Here is a 20,061-nt window from a genome sequence, read left to right as displayed (position 1 = left end):
ATATCACTTTAGAAATAAACCAGTAAGAAATTCTTAAAGTATAGAATTCAAATTTCTGTTATTAAATTGAGGTAGATTACACTGAAATATCCTTTCAGATTAAGAAAAATTGAATATGTGCCTTAACTTAAGGAAAGTGTCATTATGTCTTTTGAAACCTTTCTTGAGATTCTAATGTAAATTGGGTACTTTGAATCAAAGGCTTTCTGAAGTGGAAGGAGCTGCAAAGATTATTTAGTTCAGTAATCCTCAAAATGTAGTAAATCGTTGTCTTTCCAATGGGCCTAGAGATACTCCAGCTTTCTGAAACTTTGATTTTTACATACTTACTAAGGTGTTTCATAATTACTGTGTTTTGGTGCTCTGAAATAGAATTGGTATGTTATAAGAGTTTATTGAGAAGTAATCGAATTCTAAGAAGTGTAGCTATATATATAATATTTGGTAATACTATACTGCTGTATATGGGCATGAAAATTAATCAAATTGCCTCAGTTTGGGGGTAACATCAAGTGTTATTTTGAGCGAGTCACAGTTTTTAAATGCTGTTATTTTTGTTGTTACAAATGCTGTTAGTTTAGCTTCATCATTATCATTATTGATTTAGTATATTGTGTGTTGTTAGTTATAGCATATTTGTAATGACAGTATTTTTGGTGTACAGTTTTCTAATAACTGGCCTGTAAGACAGGTATGAATTCAAGCCAGTTATGTTATCCAAATGCCAACTACCAATCTTCCCAAAGTATTATTGTACAATGGGATGGATTGAAAAGAGCTGTGAAGTTTCTTGTCTCATCTATAATAAATGGACCTTAGTCAAAGTTTGAGGATTACCAAATCTGGTACATATTGTCATCTAATATTTGAATATTTTTTGAGACCTGCCTACTAAATGTTTGGCTAATTTTTAAACTTCAGGATTGCCTCAGTGGAGGCCTGTTTGCTTTTCTCTCTGTTTAACAATGATTACACTACCAGCAGAGCTTTTGCAAACCTCTCAGTCCTGCAGCTGATTTTCTTCTTTAGGTTTTGTGGGAAATTTAGAGATTATTTAGTTTGATGATCTGCCTAATGTAAGAATTCCACCTACAGTATTCCCTGACAGCTGGTTGAACATACTTGGTTGGAACACATGTACTTATAGGTAATTCAGTGTCTCAAAAGACAGATAAATCATTATACTTGAACTAAAATAGGTTTCTTTGTTAAATTTTACTGTTCGTCATTGGGCTAATTTCCTATTGCTGCTGTAACAAGTTACCACAAATTCAGTGGTTAAAACAATACAAATTTGCTGTCTGTCATTTCTAGATATCAGAAGCAGCCTGGAGGCTCCGAGGGGAGAGAGATGTCATTGCCTTACTTTGATCAGTGTCTAGAGCTTACACTCATTCATTGTTTCATGGTCCCTTCCTCCCATCACTTGAACCTCTGACTTTTGTCGTCACATCTTCTACTACCTCACTTTGACCATCTCGCCTCCCTTTTAAGAGGGCCCTTGTGATTTGTTGGGCCTGCTCAGATAATCCAGGATCACTGCCCTATCCTAAGATCCTTCACTTTAATAACATCTGCAAAGTCCCTTGTAGCATGTAAGATAATATTCATAGGTCACAGAGATTAGGATGTGGGTGTCTTTGGGAGGCTGGTATTCTGCCTCTCGTGGTCATAGTACTAACCCCTGGTGCTTTGTTGTGTAGTAAAGTGGATCCTATTGCTGGTCTGGTGGGGCATCTCACCCAGGGAGTTTTCAGTTAGAAATAAGGTCCTAAATTATGTAATTATTAGGTTGCAAAGATCTTCTTATATAAAGTAATTCAATAACTAGAAATTTTAGTCACCAATTCATTACCTACTTACTCATTTTCTCTTTTATTAAAATAGCTTCATCTTCCCCATAGTTACTTGCTACTTAAAACAATTTATATTAATCACACATTCAAGAATGTTAATAGAAGTTATCTTAAATTTTTTATTATGAAAAATTTGAAGTATATTCCAAAAGGATGGACTCATGTACTGAATCCTCATGTACTCATTACCCTTCTTCAACAATTATCAACCTAGGCCAACCTTGCTTCATTTATATGTCCATCCTTTCACTCCATATTTTTTTTGAGCCAATCCCTGGTAAATAGTTTCATTCATTAGTATTTCAGTATACATCTCTAAAATATAAACTTTTCTTAACCATAAATACCACTATTATCCTAAAAATGAGTATTTTTAATATAATTAAACAACTAATCAATGCTTAAACTTCCTTGATTGCTTCATAAATATTTTTTCAAAGTCTTTGTGCTCAAAAACTTGTTACTTAAGTCTTTTTTAATCTGTTAAGTCTTCTATCCGTCAGTAATTTTCAATTTTTAATTTTTCTTTTCAGTATGTTGAAGAAATAAAGTAGTTTGTTGTGTAGAGTTTCTCACAATCTGGGGTTTTCCCTATGGTGATTGTTTAATGTGTTCTTCAGTCACTTATATTTCTTGCAAATTGGTTATTAGAATTAGAGGCTTGCTCATATTCAGGCTCAGCTTCATTGGTGGTGTTGTATACTACCATGAGGAGGCATACAATTAGTCTGTCTTTCTTTTTGTGATAATAGCAACCATTGATGAACATTGCCTAGATCTATTAATTCAAGAGGGGTATAAATTAATGCCCTAACTGGTTTAGAAAAATGAGAACTAGGGAGAATGATTGACTAGCGTCTACCTTAAAGCAAACAAACCAACTGTTCTGCATTTTGTTAAGTATTTTGTCTTTCTGCCATTTAACAACTTTATTGAACCTTTCACTAAAGGGAGACATTTTAAAAAAGGATAAAACAATTTGATAAGTATGCTTTATGTTATATTAACTTCTGAAGTTACAAGTTAGCAGTATTTAAATATTTGTAATGTTTGAACTATCCAAGTGGGAAAATATTTCTCAGTATTTCCTGTCATATGGGTACCTAAATTCTATCTTAGATCATCATTTTTTGGACTTACTAGAGGTTGTTCTTGTGCTTATTAGAGGCTTGAATAATGTAAAAAAAATTACTGGTGTATGATGGGACTTTTTAATAAGTTTTGGGAACTAGGTTGGAGAAAGTGTTAGTTTTTAAAAAGTAAAATAACAAAGCAGTCATCTCTACACAGTATATCAGCAGAATTGCAAGCCAGAAATCTTTTATGTTCCCATTATGCTTGGAGATCTCAAATTCTGTTCCCAGGACTATGGAACTTCTTAAGTCCCTTTTTATAGAATTTATGATGTCAAAATTATTTTGGTAGTAATACGATGGCATTTGATGTTAGTTACTTTTCTTCTCATTCCCTCATGAGTGTACAGTGCACTTTTTCAGAGACTGTATGAGTTGTGATATCATTGCTCTTCTGAATAATGCAGTGTCTGCTTGTGTGTTCTTGTTTTTATTATAATAAACTAAATTTTTAGAGTAGTTTTAGGCTTACAGTAAGCTCTTATACATTGTTGATAGGTTCTGTAACTTTAAACAAAATGACAAATAAAACCAGTGTTACCATGGGCTAATTGATACAAACAAGAATTAAGTTCATGTGGCATCTCATCAACATACAATGTTGAACAAACCACATTATTCCAAGACCTGCTGTACAGAAAAATTGTTAACATAGTTACGCATAATTGCTGTATACGTTGTCCTCAGGTTTTTCTTTTATTAGCACATTAGTATCCAATATTTGATAAAATTAATGAATCCATATTGACACATTATTAACTGAAGTCCATACTTGATTCTGATGCCTTAGTTGTTACTTAATATTCTTTTTCTGTTCTAGGATCCCATTTAGTTTAGCACATTACATTTAGTTGGCATGCTTCCTTAATGTCCTCTTGTCTGTGCTAATTTCTCAGACTGTTTTCTGATGACCTTGATAGTGCTGAGAAGTACTGATCGGATATTTTGCACAATGTTGCTCAGTTGGGATTTGTGTGATATTTTTCTCATGATTAGACTGGACTTATAGGTTTTTTATCACATTACAAAGGTGAATGCCATTTTATCACATTATCAGTATTATACTGAGGTCTGCCAGGAAAAAGTCCAGCCATTGTTAATATAATGAAAATGGTTTGCACAACACTGATGTAACCTGGAAGCCAGAGAGTGGACTGGATTGCACATGAGTGAACAATGACAACTTCGCTGTACTAATCAGCGGGGGTGGTAGACGCTGTTGAGTTTGAATGGCTATCATATTCAAAGTGACTAAATCAGTAGAGCGATGAATCTGCATCATATTTTGCTGTTAATCTTGAACATTCCTCTGTGGAAACTATTTAGATGATTCAGAAGGGCAACTGGTGATTGACAGCTTCATCATGACAATGTGCCTACCCATGTATCGCATCTCATGCTACATTCTTTGGTGAAACATCAAATCACCCAGATAACTCAGCCCCACTACAGCCCAGATTTGGCACCCTGCAACATGTGGCTTTTCCAAAAACTAAAATCACCTTTGAATGGGAAGAGATTTCAGACCATCAATAAGATTCAGGAAAATACGACAGGGTAGCTGATGGTGACGGACAACTGAGTGAGGTCCCAAGGTGCCTGCTTTGAAGGGGACTGAGGCAACATTGTCCTATGTGCAGTGTTTCTTGTATCTTCTTCAATAAATGTCTCTAGCTTTCGTATCACATGGCTGGACACCTTCTGGACAGACCAAGTATACTATTAACATGACTTACCACATTGATGACTTGATTACCTAGTTGAGATAGTGAATTTCTCATTTTTAATTTCTAATACAGGAAATATCAATAGATGTAATCCACGTAAACAATGTCTCTTTGGAGTCCTAGTAATTTGTAGGAATACAAAGGAATCTGGAGGTCCAAAAGTTTGAGAATTGCTTGTTTAGAACTACAACAACTAACACTTAAGGAAAAATAATTGAGAGTTAGCTGATAAGAAAAGAGAGACCCAGGTGTTGAGGGGGGAAGGGGTGTAGAATGAGGGAGTGATGATAAAGATAAAACTTCCTATTTCGTAATTGTACCTAGCATTAAGACATGATCTATACCTTCAAGGAGGTTTTTTCTTTTTTCTTTTTTCATGTTGACATTTAACCAGTATCTGTTGCATGCCAACTTACTTTGTTTTTATTAGGTTTTAATATTTTCTTTGATTCATATCACATGCAAATAATTGTTTTTCTTTCCTTTTAGTTCCTATACACTGAGCCTGTGGTTTTGTGTATGTATGCCTAGGGTGAGAGTGGGGGTGTCTAGAGCTTTTCAGAAATTTTACAGAAATTTACCCATTTTGTATAGGTTTTACATTTATTTAAGATTTAATGTTATTTTATTTTAAAAATCCGTCATGTACTCTTTGGGGGTCTTCTATTTTGTGAATGTGGCACTTTTGTTTCTATCTTCTCTCTCAAGTCTTTTTTCACCCTTTTCTTTCCTTATGCCTCCTTGTTGAATTCCTTTATTACTGTTTCAGCTCACTAATTTATTATTGCATCTTTTTTCTGTTCAAACCTGCTGTATACTTTAATCCACCATAATATTTTTATACCTAGTATTCCTGTTTTCTTTATGATTACTTGGCTATGCTTTTTTAAAAAAATAATATTCTGCCATATCTTTTGAATATATTCAGTATGGTTATTTTAAGTTTTTTAAATAAGTTTGGTTCACTAATTTTTGCTCCTTCTACTGAGATTTTTTAGTTTGTTTTCATTCACAACACTTGGTCTCCTTAGGACATTAATTATTTTTGTTTATGAGCTTTTACTTTCTTGGAAATAATATTCTCCTGGGAATATTAACTGCTTTGTCTCATACTGTCCTAGATAGAAAGGTATGGGCACAGAGACACTTGTTTACTCTAGGGAACACATGTGTTAGGGTAGAGAATCTCTTGTTAAAATTGTTGCTTCATCATTCTACTCATATGTTCTGTTTCTTAGGGAACCTTTTTGTATTTGTGCTATGGGCCATAGTTCTTTTCCACAAGCTGCCTCCTTAGTTGTAATCACTTAGCTGATTTGGGGGAAAGTGCAGTGAAAGGTAGTGGTCAGCATCTTCACCTGCACTTACATGCACAGTTTAAGCACAGTTAAAAACAAAAGTCTTCAGAACTGTATACAGTGCTTCTGGTTGGTTTTAAATTATTTTCTGCCCTGGTGGTAAAGACAGGATAGACAATGATCTGTCCAAAGGGAAAAGGGCACAGAAAGATGGCTCCCAATAACCCTTCTTACACTTGCCCCCTTCCTTTTCCTCCATCTGTGGTATTGTATTCTCCTGATCTAAGGTTGCTCCCCATCCATCTATCACTAGGCGTGCGGTGTGGGGGGGTGTTAGTTACTTCACTAATTAGTAACTCAGTTCCTATTTGCAAAAGAAATTGATTACTTTCTTTTTGGCTTCGCGTTCCCTGCATTTAGAATGGCTAAGATGGCGGCTGAAAATGGACCAAAGATCCAAAAGAACAGTAGCAGTATTGCACAGTTCAAAAATATAAGATAGATCTTTGCCTTTGTGACATGCCCCCAATTTAAATATCAAAAGTAGAACTATTAAGGTTACTAACTCCCAAGTAAATAGATTATGTCATTTACCCATTAGTAAGCTTTTTGTTTTGCCAAACTAAAGGAGGAAAACTGGCTTTAAAGATTCATTATTTCTTTTAATATTGATAAATGCAATCATTCAGATTTTTGAAAGTACAGATTAAAGATTTTTCATAAGCATTTTCACTTGGCTGTTTCTCATTTTTAAGACATGTAGGTGCATTTTGTAAGCAGAATGTAATGAAAGCCAAGACTCCCACAGCTCTACATTTAACTCTTAATTAAAATTACATGCATTAAGAATCTTAAAATAAATTTATTCCTACTTTTAAAAAAATGGGAGTGATATAAACCTCAGAGGTTTAATGCAAAGGATTAGGATTTTAGTATGTTGGAGATATGTGAAGATAAATTTGATTAAAAGTTGGAGAAAATCTTCATATGCCAATTGTCTAGTGAGAATAGAGCAGTGAAGGATTTTTATTTAGACTTCAGATCACCTTAGTAGATTTTAATTAGCTTATGATGATTTCAGAGTCACTTAAATTGAATCTAGTGCAGATAGCAGCAATGGAACAAGAAAGATGGGAAAGGGGGTAAATTTTTATATTTGTGTGTATAGGTATATGAATTTATATTAAGGTATCTATATACACAGATGCACACATACACATAAGCTTTAATTTTGGTCAATATTTACTGAGTTTAGCAAACCTACCTTCATTGAGTATACATCTGTGTCACATAGTACCTTGCTAGGTTTCTTGCTACATTATGTTCAGAGCAGCTTTTAGGCCTAACAGGCAATATTGTTTGTTGCATTAGGGGAATTAGTAGAAAATAAAGCTAGAGGAAATGAGTAACAACTAATATTTATTAAATTTCTATTATGTACCAGGAACTATTAGAAGTGCTTTGTGGGTAGGCTTATGTAATCTTCACATAACCCTGTGAGACAGTATTATTACCCCCATTTAAGAGAGGGAAAACAGAGAGATAAGTAAATTGCTCAAGGTCACATGACTAGTAAGTGGCAGAACTGGGATATATTTTGTCACCAGAGACCAAGCATTAATCATTTTTCTATAGTGTACGTCACCTATGTTAGAATCGGATTACACAAATTTTACAGTTTGGGGCTTTTGGTCTTAAGATAATGTCAAACCATTGATTTATTTTAATTTTAATTTTTTTTTATCAGAGAAACAACCTGTTCAGAGTTGTGACTTAGGAAAATAATCTTGGCAGAATTATGGAATATTTGGGGGGGCAACCAACTGAATATTAGAGTTATCTGCAGTGTTTTGAAAAATTCGAATGCTCAGGCTACACCCCTATTAAACTGGATTAGAATCGTAGAGGCTGAGACACAGACATCAGTACTTTTTAAAGTCTTCTGGGTGATGCCCGTGTGCAACTAAGGTTGAGAACCATAGAAATAGAGGCAGTTAGCCCAGGGAACAAGTTAGCATGCAGTTGTATAATGTAGGTAAAAGGTAGTTTAAACCTGCAGGGAAGTAGTAGTAGCAGAGTAGAAAATATGTCTCCTGGATTTAGCTTTTTTCCCTAGATTTCTGGAATCTGCCATTTCCATGTTTGGGTTACTATATTTATGTAGAGAGAAAAAAATTTTTTACACACTTATTATGAGTCCTGACCTTGGCTTGATGTCTCTCACACTTTTTCATTTATTCTTTCCATAATAATGTGAAGTATACAATATATATTACTCTGTTTCTAGAAATGAAGAAACTGAGGTTCTGAAGGGGTTAGTAATTTTCCTAAGATCACATAGCTAGTCAGTGGGCTGTGTGAGGACTTCAATACGATACTCTAGTTCTGTTTTTTGTGTCATTGAATGTGAAGACTAATGTGTTTCTTTCACAAACTAATCTATACTATGCTTAGTTTTTTAAAAGCATCTCTTTAAAATTTTTATGTGTATTAACTAATGTATACTTTGAAAAGTATGTAATACATGATGTATTTTATTTAACCCAGAGTTTTGTTTTCCTGAAACTAACTTTGACTTTTCTCTCTGGGGTGAATATTTTGGCATTTAGGTACCACGTAGTTGCTGAGACATGAACTGCAGTTGCTAACTGTATTTTTATGTGCGGTAGATATGAGTGATGGAGGTTGATGTTTCCATATTATTAGCAGTCTTGTCTGTGGCTTGATACTGAAGAATATAATATGCTAATCAGTCATATGTTAGAAATAGACTAGAACTCTAGAAGGAAAGTTTTAAATTATCTTTCAATTACAGGTGATATTCAATATTATATTAGTTTCGGGTATACAGCATAGTGGTTAGACATTTTATAACTTATAAAGTGACCTTTTGATAAGTCTAGCACCCATCTCGCTCCATACATAGTTATTACATAGTCATTACCAAGTATTCCCTGGGCTGTACTAGTCCTTAGGTCTTAATTCAGATCCTGGTCATGATGTAGGCTCATGCATCTGTATGAAGAATTGGCTAAAATGAAATCTAGGTTTGATTTTCACACTGAAAATCAAAATTATTTAAACAGGTCATGAGAACATAATACATGGAAATATTTATATGCATGAGCTATTTCATATAACCAGTTTCATACCTAACCTAGCAAGATTGTGATGACAACATGATTTCTGCTGTGCTGTTAATTTGTAACCTTTTCGGGCAGCTATGAGTAGTTAGGTCAGATATAGAGGAGAATGTTAATTAGGTCAGAGGCCAAGGTTATGGGTTTAATTTTTTTAGTAGACATTTCTTTTCTGATTTCATAACTACAGGTGTCACTGGCAGTCTCACCAGATGCATGAAATTAGTTACAATTGACATAGTGATTGATTTTGAACTTCCCTTGTATATGAAGACCTCGATTAAGGAAGTTGATTTAATCCTAGCAAGAGATCACCAGTGTTGAAAGAAATGTAACTTATATTCTTTTTCTAAAAACTGATGATGAATCTGTAGCAGTGTTATTTGTAAAGGACAGAATTATTTAAGAGAAAAGATGGGGGAATTACTAAAAATGGAATTTGGGCAGATGATGGCCAAGACTGATAGTTGAAGAAAATATGAATATGCTTTAAGCATAACTAAGGATATTCTTAGCATTGAGGTGATTTTCTAGGTTGAATTTTTAGTATAACAGAATTTTAGGACAGATCTCATGAACAAATAAGAAAATTAAATTCAAGATGTTTTTTCATATTTACCCAAAGGGTATTGTAGGCTTAGAACTCAGATTCCATGATTGTAGTCCATATTAGTTCTTTGTGTATCTATATTAAGTGTGCAGAATAAGTTTTATAAAGTACAAAGATGAGCAAGACTTGTTTTTTGCCATAAGAGAATTTAATTCATTTAGTACACAGAGGAACTCAGTGAACTACATGTTTATAGTAATGATTAAGCCTTTTTTTCATTTATACATTTATTCATTCATTTAGTATTTGTTGAAGGTCTACCATGTGTCAGGCTCTGTTCTAGTTTTAAGCCATATAACAGTGAACAAAATAGACAAAGTTCCTACTCTAGTAGAGCTAACATTCTAGTGGAGAAAGATAAAAACAAAAAAACAAAAAAAAAACCCACACCCATGATTGTTGTGATGAAAAATAAAGTAGGGTAAGAAGAATAGAGAGTACCGTAAGAGGGCATGGGTGTTGCTGTTTTTAGGAATATTGTGGAAGTCTTCTGATAAAGTGACTTTTGAACAGAGTTCTGAAAGTAGTTTTCCAGGCAGAGGTGAGAGCCAGCCAGGTGTGGTTGCAGGTCTTGCAGGTCTGTTAGGCAGACTGGTGGTCACGCTGTAAGTGTCGAGTTCTGGGGAAAAGGTGAGTGAGTGGTCTTTCCACCTCCTTAGTCTCAGGAAGATGGAGATGCGGTGTCAGTGTCCTTAGAAACATGTGGAGCAGTGTGGGCTCTTCCCTGTAGTTGTGCCTGATAGAAGGATGCAGTGACAATCAGATGAAATATGTTTTTGCTATGCCTGGCTAGGATGTAGTATCCCTTTGTTATACTTGACATGGGAAGACAGGAAAGCCCTTACCAAGGAAGAGATATTTGGTCTGGGGTAAGAAGGATGAATGCACCAGGAGGGTATTGGCATGGCCTTAAGGGGCTAGAGCTCAGGAGAGGTGGGAAATTAATTTGGGTAATTGTCAGTGAATAGAGCCCATTTAAAAATCAAGTCGACGGCATCATCTAGGGAAATCATGTTGAATGAGGACAAAAAGAGATTCTAGAATGCAGCCTTGGGGAATAACTATCTTAAGGGGGCAGAAAGGGAATGGAGTCAAGCAGAGAAAGGGGAGGAGGGAGAATAGCTGGGAAACTAAGGGAGGGGGAAGAGTTTTGAGAAAAGTGTTGGTCTGCAGTGGCAGGTGCTGGATAGCATATGGTCAGTTAAGTTGAGCTGGGGGAAAGGTCAGGTTGTACTAGGCCTGAGAGGTACAAAAGGGTAGCCATTTATGACTAATTTACATTTAAAGTAATTGAATGAAGTATTGAATCCCTCAGTCTCATTAGCTACATTTCTGCAATTTAATACCCATGTATAGCTAGTAACTACTCTATTGATTAGCGCAGATACAGAATATTTCCATCATTGCAGAAAGTTGTATTTGACAGTGCTGTGCTAGACCATTATAATATTAGGGAAAAGTTAAAAAACAGTTTAATTTTTTTTAATGATAGCAATGGAGAAAATACTATAAGATAATGAACTACGCATTGTCAAGAAACTGATATTAGAAGATCAGAGTTGGGGAAACATAACTTAGGCTTGAAGTTTGGTAGCAAACTTGGCAATTTGGGTTGAGCCTTCAGGGGCAGTGAACTTTCAAGCTGTTGAGCAGGGAAGCAGAAAGTAGGTACAGAACTGCAGATCATTCTGAGCAATCAATTTCACTAGACTGAATTTAGATAAATGGAGTTATTGAGTTGTAAGGCTGTGTCATAGGAAATCTAAACACTTCTGTGGAATGAATAATTGGGCCAAATTGTAGAAGGTTTAAATATCGAGAGCTTATTTTCTAAAGAATTGGTGGTATCAAATGTTTTTAAGTGGAGGAACAACGTGGCTAAAGTGATAGTTGTAAACTAATCATTCTCTTCTCAGTCCTTTCTTAATCTTTGTTATTTGTTGTACTACTAAGCGATTAAAAACAAAAAGATTTTATTTATATTTAGAGAGAGGGGAAGGGAGGGAAAAAGAAGGGGAAACACTAATGTTGCCTCTCTCCCCCACCCTCTACTGGGGACGTGGCCCACGATCGAGGCATGTGCCCAGACAGGGAATCCAACTGGTGACCCTTTCGTTCACAGGCCAGCATTTAATCCACTGAGCCACACCAGCCAGGGCACAATTTTGCTTGATGTCTATATATTTCTTTTAAAAAACCTATAAAGTGAATTCTGGAAAGTTGTAAGTTTTAATAGCTGTATTCACAGAAGAGAAAATATACCTCAGATAAGTTAAATTACTTGCAAACGATGGGGTTAGCTTCAAGAATGAGTAATTTAGGTAGACTGGAGATAACATCTCAATGTCAAATAAATTACTGTACAATACATACAGATTTCAATATATGGTGGTCTTCTTGGCAGTAGGAACCATGTCTTTATCATGTTTTTAAATTATAGTACCTAACATAGTAAATGAATGAGTGAGGCAAGAGTGAACACAGGGATATCTTTTGAAAGAGAGATAGGTGCAAAAGTTGATAAACGAGGTAACGTGGGTCTGGCCTACATGGTATTAATGGGAATTAGAAGAAAGGACTTGATTTGAGAAAGACATTGGCTAGGTAAAAATCATCAGAACTTAATGACTCGATCACATGTTGGGGGAAAACAGTCAGATGATTCAAGGGTTTAGGTCTGAGTGATTGAAAGGAAGATGGTACCATTGAAAAATTAGGCAAATTGGTGTGGAATCTTGATTCTGAGGGAAACTACTGAGTGCTATTTTTGACATAAAGATGTTTTATGAAATAAGTTTAAAGCCCTTCTTTTGTTAACAGAATTTTAGAACAAGAAGTTAATTTGCAATAATGTCCACACATACAGGTAGCAATGCTTTGGAATGAAGTTTTTGAGGGAAACTAGGTCTGTGAAAAAACAAAGAACATTCCAGAAAGAACTTCACACGTTGCAAGATTGACTATAATTTCCTGAAGCCTTGGGACTTTTTTAAAAAAGGACTTAGATTAAGGATTTAAAAAAGGATTCCAATGTAAACTTAATGTACTCTTTTTTGTTACATCTTAAAAGATTAATGCACCTCTTAATTCATTTGCTGAACTGTGGGTGCTCTTTAGATTCAAATTCTGGTATATCGGATTAAATCACTCCTGAGAAAATTTGTTTCTTTTTTAGATCTTGCCATATTCAGAAGTTGCTGAAGTTCAAGAGACAGTGAGTAATATATATGGTGCTATATTTGAAATGTTAACTTTTTAATATTTTTCTAGGATTTCAAATTGGATTCTTAAAATATATTTTTTCATTGTAGTTAATCATAAGTGATTTTGTCATATGAAGTAGCTAGTGTAGATTGAAAAGATCAGTTTAAAAATTTTCATTTTTTCCAAATTGTAAATAGGTTTAATCTTTTTTTATTATAAATATAATACTAATGTGGTATATTTAAACAACATAAAAATATAATAATAAATAAGATCTTACATTATAAAGCCAACCACTGTTACTATTTTGGTGACATCTTTCCTAAATGTGTTCACATGTGTTCATCTTACATATGAAATTTTATGAAAGTGGAGGCATATTGTACAAACTTTTTTATAATCTACTTTTAAAAGCCAGTATATGCCCTGACCAGTTGGCTTAGTTCATTGGAACATCGTCCTGTACACCAAAAGGTTGTGGGTTCTGTCACTGGTTAGTGTACATACCTAGGTTGGGGGTTCAATCCCCGGTAGGGACATGTATGGGAGGCAACATATCTCTCTCTCTCTCTCTCCTTTTTCTTTCTCTTCTTCTCTCTCTAAAATCAGTTAAAAAAATGAACAAACCAAAAACAAACAAAAAAACCCACACATCCTCAGGTGAGGATTAAAAAGAAAGCCAATATATAAATGGATGTTTTTCAGTCAGTGGAAAAAACCTTTAATGAATACATAGTATTTTATTGTGTGAATGTATTTTTGTTTAATACCTTGTTTTAAATTGATTTTTGTTTTGATATTGTAAATGATATTGTGATACATATCTATGGGCACATCTTTATGACCATGTTGGATGATCAACCTAGTATATACATCCTTAGAAGTGGAATCAAAAGTGGGATCAAATATGTGATTGGGTTATCTTTAAATAAATGCTTGGCCAACCAGATCATAGTCTCTGTTTAGCAGTAATAAGCTCTGGCTCCCAGAAAAAAATAATTTCCTTGAAATCTCTCCTGTAAAACTCAGGGATAAAATGTGCACATGTATGTTTTGCAGGACATTGTAGGAACATGAAAAATTCAGTTGTGTAGAGTGATGGCTCCTGCTGAAAGGACAGATCTCAGCTGCATTATATGTCCCTCACTGAAGTTTCTTACTGGAAGGGCCAAAAATAACATTAAGTAGAACACTTTTGAGGTGTTTTATATAACCCTGCTTTTGAATTGTGGCTTCTGTGATAATCAGCTGGAACTGGATTGCTTCTAGGGATACGACTTGATAAGCTTTATTGGTGGGCAAGATGCCACCTGTTTGAATCTTTCTCTTCAAGCGGTACTCATATCAGTGCTTGATAAACTCTTTGTGCTCTCAATTAAGCTCAAAAGATGATTAAGTCAAATCAATAAGTATGTTAAGGAGGTGCTGTGTTGAAGGCAATGGAATCAAGCTACTGTATAGATTTCATAGGATAATTTCTATATCATAGGGTGGCCATCTGTCCTTGCTTACTCAGGACTGAGAGGTTTCCCAGGACAAAGGGTGTGACTGGTTATGAACTTATACCTATTCCTTTACATTTCTTCAAGACTTCAAGTTTTATGCTAATTATACATGGCAAATACTTAGAAGTACATTAATTAAAACTATATCATATTTTTTTGCATAATGTTCTTTACTTGAGATTTGTAGATTAATCAGTAATGACTTAGATAATGGCTATATTTCATGCTTTTAATTAAATACTTTGCTTTTACTTTAATGCTTTTAATTAAGTACTTTCATGCTTTTAAAGTACATGGGTAGTTTACTGGCATGTCACTATAATTTTACTATTTTCAAAATAGAGAATTTATTTATATGTTAAAGAAGTTATCGAGGTGACTGTGCTGACATTGTCTAAGGGATAATGGTAAACATGATAAATTACTCAAATAGGGAAAATGTGTCTGTCCTATCTTAACTGTCTTTTTCTGAACAAGCTGAGGAAGAGTTCTTGGGTTCTTTGAGATTCTAGTAGTAGTGTATTTTTGCTTTCTAACAAAAGCCAAAAAGAGTGTCTAGCTTTTTATTTCTTATTTTTTAACTGTCTTACGAGATTCCTGTGTAGAGCGTTTCCACATCAGTACTTTCACATTTTCTTTATTCATGTTTATACGATATGGAACTGCACAAATTAGACACCGGTCCTAAATGTGGTAAGAATAACAAGTTCGTAGTGTGCAGTTTAGTTATGTGGAGAGAAATTTGTGAGGCAAGTCACTTGGTAAAATTGATTGGTAATCTTCAGTGACTTATATCCTTTTTTTCCCATTAATATCACTTGCAGACAACTCTGGGAGGATTTCACTTGCATCCCAATTTAATGCCTTTGTATCCATATTTTTCTGAAGATTTCTGAAACATGCTTATTTTTTATTGTTTCTGCTTTTATTTGGAGTGTTTCAGCTTAGTTCTTAGTTCTGTTGTTTTATTATATGTTTGCTGGTGCCTGTTCTTTCATCTTGTGGCATTTTTTAAATCTACTGTGATTAAGCCATTAAGGTCATATATCCTAACGCTTACACATATCATAATTTATAATATTTTTTACCAGTCTATACCTTTTCTCCGTACAGGTCTTTTATCCAACTGCCTGTTTGACATTTTGACTTAGATCTCTAACAGGCATTTTAAATTTTACCTGTTTCAACCTGAGCTACTTATATTTTTCTCTGTAAACTAGCTCTTCTCACTGCCTTTTGCATCACAAATAATGGCAGTTCAGACCTCAACACTTGACCTCATTTTGATTCCTCTCTCTTTCTTTTTTCCCTTGCTTGGTCTACTTAGAAATCCTCTTGGCTCTACCTTAAAAATATGTTCAGAACTCAACTACTTCTCATCACCCTCACTGCTGCCACCTTGGTTCGAGTCTCTTTCATCTGTCCCCTAGTTTATTGCAGTAACCTAACTCATTATACCCTTGTTCCTCTAGTTTATCCTCAACATAGTAGCAAGAGTGATCCTGTTAAAACATAAACAGATCATGTCACTCCTTTTCTCAGAACAATTCAGTGGTCCCTATCTCATTCAGAATAAAATCAAAAGTCCTGTCTAGGTCCTATAAGGCCCTACGCCATCTGCTACCCATTTGCTTCTTTGACTTCATCTCCTGTTACTCTCATATTTATATTGTATTTCAGCCTCTTTGGCCATTTTACTATTCCTCAAACACTCCAAATGTGCTCCCTTACCAATCCTCTTTAATTGTTTTTCCCTCTGCCTGGAATACTCTTACTTTTTATGCTCTAAGGTAAGTTACCTCATTTTACTCCATCAACTCTGGAGTGAAGCCTTCTTAGGACACCCTGTCTAAAATTTTAACTCCCTCTTCCCTAACATCTTATGTCCTCATGTTTTGCTTATTTTTCTTTAGTACTTATCCTATATAATACAACAGAAATTTTTACTTATTTATTATGTTATTGTTCATCTCCCCCACCAGACCATATCTACCACAAAGGCAGGATTTTTATCTTTTCTTCACTACTCCTTGGTGCCTAAGATGATACCTTTCTATATAGTAGGTATTCAGTAAATATTTGGATGGATGGATGGATTATCTGTAGTTGAATAGTCTATATTTATTTTGATTATTATTCAGTGTGTCAATCTGAAAAAATACTGGATTAATTCAGTAGAATCAGATTTATGTGACCCAAACATGGTTGAGGATATAAAATTGAAAGTCGGCATAACTTGAAACAGGTGTTCAGAAGTTGCTGTGTATGCTGGGAATTATTTTCTGGGAGTAAGCAGGCAAAGAGTACAGCTGCACAGAAGTTGATGCTGTTAATCAACATGATTTGAGAATGTAACAACTGTACAATGAAAGTAAATTTAGTCCTTCATAGAAGACCAACTCAGAACCTTCAAATATGATCAGCCCTGTGAAATTAAATACTCCCAACCCCGTATAAATGTTTAGAACCATTGCTTTCCTTTAGGAAGTTCCTGGTAAGTCTAGGGAAACTAGTTATTATTTGTTTCAGTACAAGAACATTTTTTTAGATGTCTATGACACATTTGTAAAATTTACCACAGCTGTCTCTATCAGTTTAACTTCTTCCAATTTCCCAATATTATTTATTGATGATAATAAATCATTCTAAAATTAAGTGCTATAAAATGACAAACATTTATTATCTTGTAATTTCTGTGGGTCAGGGATCTAAGAACAGTTTTGCTAGTTGTCTTTGGCTCAAAATTTATATATAGCTGTAGTCAAGTCACTGGAGAAGGGGGCCTGCTGCAGCCTTATTGGAAAGCTTGACTAAATGAATGGATGGGAAGGGGAGGGGTTAAAGGTCAAGGTGGGATATTCACTTCAAAGTTCACTTAATGGTTGTTGACAGACCTCAGTTCCTTTGCGAAATGAGCCTCTCTATAAGGTGGCCTCACTACTGGGCAGCTGGCTTTGCCCAGGGTGATCTAAGAAAGAATGAGACCGCAAACAAGATGGGAAGTCATAGTCTTTTTACAGCCTAATCTTAGAAGTGACATGCCTTTATTTCTGCCATATTCTGTTCATTTAGAAGTGATTTCAGCAAGTCTAGCATACACTCAAAGAGGAAATTGTACACCAAGAAGTGGGGATCTCTGGGCCATTTTAGAGGTTGCCTACCACAAATACTTTAATCTCTTCCCACATACTTGCTAGTTGTTCTCACATGGTAAAAAGGACTTGAGCACAATTAGTTCATTGTTACTAAAGCTGTATTTTTTTTTCTTCAGTTTATTCTGTGAAACAAATTAGTTTATAGAAGAATGCACTTAAATGGGCAACTACAGAATAATGGATAGAACAAGTGCTTTTATTTACTAATTTATTTTGGAGCAAATGTCTTTAAAAGGCATTAGAACACAATTCCAAGCATTGTGAAATAATCATCACTTCAGGGAACGAACAGGGCCAAGACTTTTTCCTGGGAGACAACAGAAGCCTAAAGCAAACAACTGCTACTTCTATTTTTCTTTTTTCTTTGTTTCTTTTTTTTTTTGTCATATCCAATTAAGACTTCCTCAATTCCCTTTAAATAAACCCAAGCAATAATGTACTTGGTGGGAATTTGTTTTTTTTTTTCCGTTTGTTTTTGTTTTTTTGTACTTCAGTTTTGAGTTACTACCATACTTGGCATTTGAAATGAAGGAGAGCCAAGGGCTTTCATACTACCAAGGGACACCAAAACACTTGCCCATAGGTGACATTTTGCGTGATGTTGTATGTTAAAATAGTTACTAGACAACAGGTCAGCAGTCTTTTTTCTGTTTCTTTTAGATGATTGATTGCAAGTTATTCATTTAAGAAAATTTTGACCTAATAAAATTTATCACTCTAATCAGTATTCCTCTTTGTTTTTTGCCATTTAAGAAAATAATTGTTCTACTTTGTTGGTGTCTTTGTACAATGCTTGGAATATAAGAAGAACTCAGTAAATGTTCCTTTTTTATAGAGAAAAAATAGACTGAATTTCCATGTAGTGTTAAGAGCTTTCATGGCATGCAGAACTAATATTTAATAGTGCATGGGTGTTGTATATTTTTAAACCATTTAAATTTAAGAATGAATAACTTTTGGCTGTACCTTACATTTCTAAATAGTTTTTACTACTCCTAACCCATATCTTAAATTATAATTGAAAGTAATTTTTGACTTGAGTAATTTTCAAAATAAAATACTTGGTGGTTTTTTTTCTCTTTTTACCTTCATTTTATAGAATAAAACAAATACTGGATAATGCCTAAGCCAAGATCTTTTTATGTATAGAAAAGGAAATTCTTTGTGAATTGTGGTTATTAGGATTGATGTGCATGTGCTTTCTACTTATAAACTAATGCTATTTTCCTTGTCCTTTTGTTTCACTGCTGCTTCAATCCTGATGCATTGTGCTTCTTCCTTGTTTGGATTGTATTTGTTTGCTGCTCAATTACCCTGCATTAAAAGCTTCTTGGTGATAGCAAAGATGTCCTTGCGCCATCAAGTAAGTAGCTAAAGTTTGAATGGCATGTTTGGAGACATGATAATATTTTGATGTGTATTTATAAAAAGCATATGGTATTTTTGTTTTGATTTTTAAGCATTCTACTTTTCTTTCCAGGCATTGAAATACAAAGTAAATAATATAAATGGTCAGTCAGTGTCCATCAGAGATTGATACTATTTGTATATGTACATCTTGATTATCTAAAGATAAGATTATTTACTTAATCTATTATCTAGTTAATCATTTAGGACCTTTTCTTCATAGTATTTCTGCTGTCACCACAAAGCATAAGTCACACTACTTTGAGGCTGGACTAAAATTCATTGCCATATGAAAATGAAAAATACTGTTTTAGTTTGTCAGAATTTTAACATGTCAGATAATTTGGTTGTGAAAATGTTTATTTATACTTTGGGATTTCATAAGTGAAACATGCTTCATATTAGAAATGTAGAAGATGTTCCCTTTAAATTTATGTCCAAAAATATATATACATATTTTTTATTAGACTCTGTGCTAGCTTTGGAGGATTCACAATGAGTACAATGTATGCCCTGCCTTTAAGGATCATTATAGTCTAGCAAGAAAGTTAGACCCATGAATAGGTAATTTCAAAGCATGGTGATAGGGGGCAACTTCTATATTAAAAACCAAAGACTGATTGAGGTAATAGGAACTTTGGATAATATCTAAACAAGCATTAATTTTATAGATGAAGAACCTGAAGCTAAGAACTGAAATGTCCAAAGAGTTAGGATGGATTACTTGCTCAGTGGGTCTTCTACTGGTTTTCAATAATCAAAATATTACTGCATCATGAATCAGAAAAAAATTTTAACTTTATTGGAGAGCAATGTGAAAATTATATTAATTAGGAAATTTTAGTATTAATTCCTAGATAGTTATCTGACTGTTGCAAGTAAGTAAATTCACTGCTTTGGGGCTTTTTTTTTTTTTTTTTTTCGTCATTTCATTGGCAAAAGGAAAAGACTGAGCAAAATAATGGCAAAGTTTTTTCTAGTTTTAAAATTTTTTGGTCTAGAACAGTTGCTATTTGTCTCTAATAC

At 34.3% G+C, this 20,061-nt stretch overlaps 1 protein-coding gene across 7 annotated transcripts in view; it reads left to right on the top strand.

Moving 5' to 3' along the window:
- Positions 1-20,061, top strand: part of OSBPL8 (oxysterol binding protein like 8) — a 173,714-nt gene that overhangs the window by 49,718 nt on the left and 103,935 nt on the right. For 4 of the 7 annotated variants that reach the window (XM_054580140.1, XM_054580134.1, XM_054580135.1 and 1 more), the window contains 2 exons: positions 12,940-12,978; positions 18,955-18,991. The exons of 1 other annotated variant lie outside the window; for it this stretch is intronic. Coding sequence is in view for 3 of the 6 variants with exons in the window: in XM_054580134.1 (XP_054436109.1) it covers positions 12,940-12,978; positions 18,955-18,991 (76 nt within the window). In the remaining 3 variants the exon portion in view is untranslated. Of the gene's footprint in view, positions 1-12,935; positions 12,979-18,954; positions 18,992-20,061 lie in introns of those variants that run through there. 2 more of the 7 variants (XM_054580137.1, XM_054580139.1) reach the window with 2 other exon arrangements.

This window comes from Pteronotus mesoamericanus, unplaced genomic scaffold (genome assembly GCF_021234165.1).
Source record: "Pteronotus mesoamericanus isolate MK-2021 breed Mesoamerican mustached bat unplaced genomic scaffold, CSHL_Meso_final contig_56, whole genome shotgun sequence".
Taxonomy (NCBI): domain Eukaryota; kingdom Metazoa; phylum Chordata; class Mammalia; order Chiroptera; family Mormoopidae; genus Pteronotus; species Pteronotus mesoamericanus.
The sequence above is the reverse complement of the archived record's forward strand: the minus strand, read 5'-3'. Positions and strand labels throughout refer to the sequence as shown.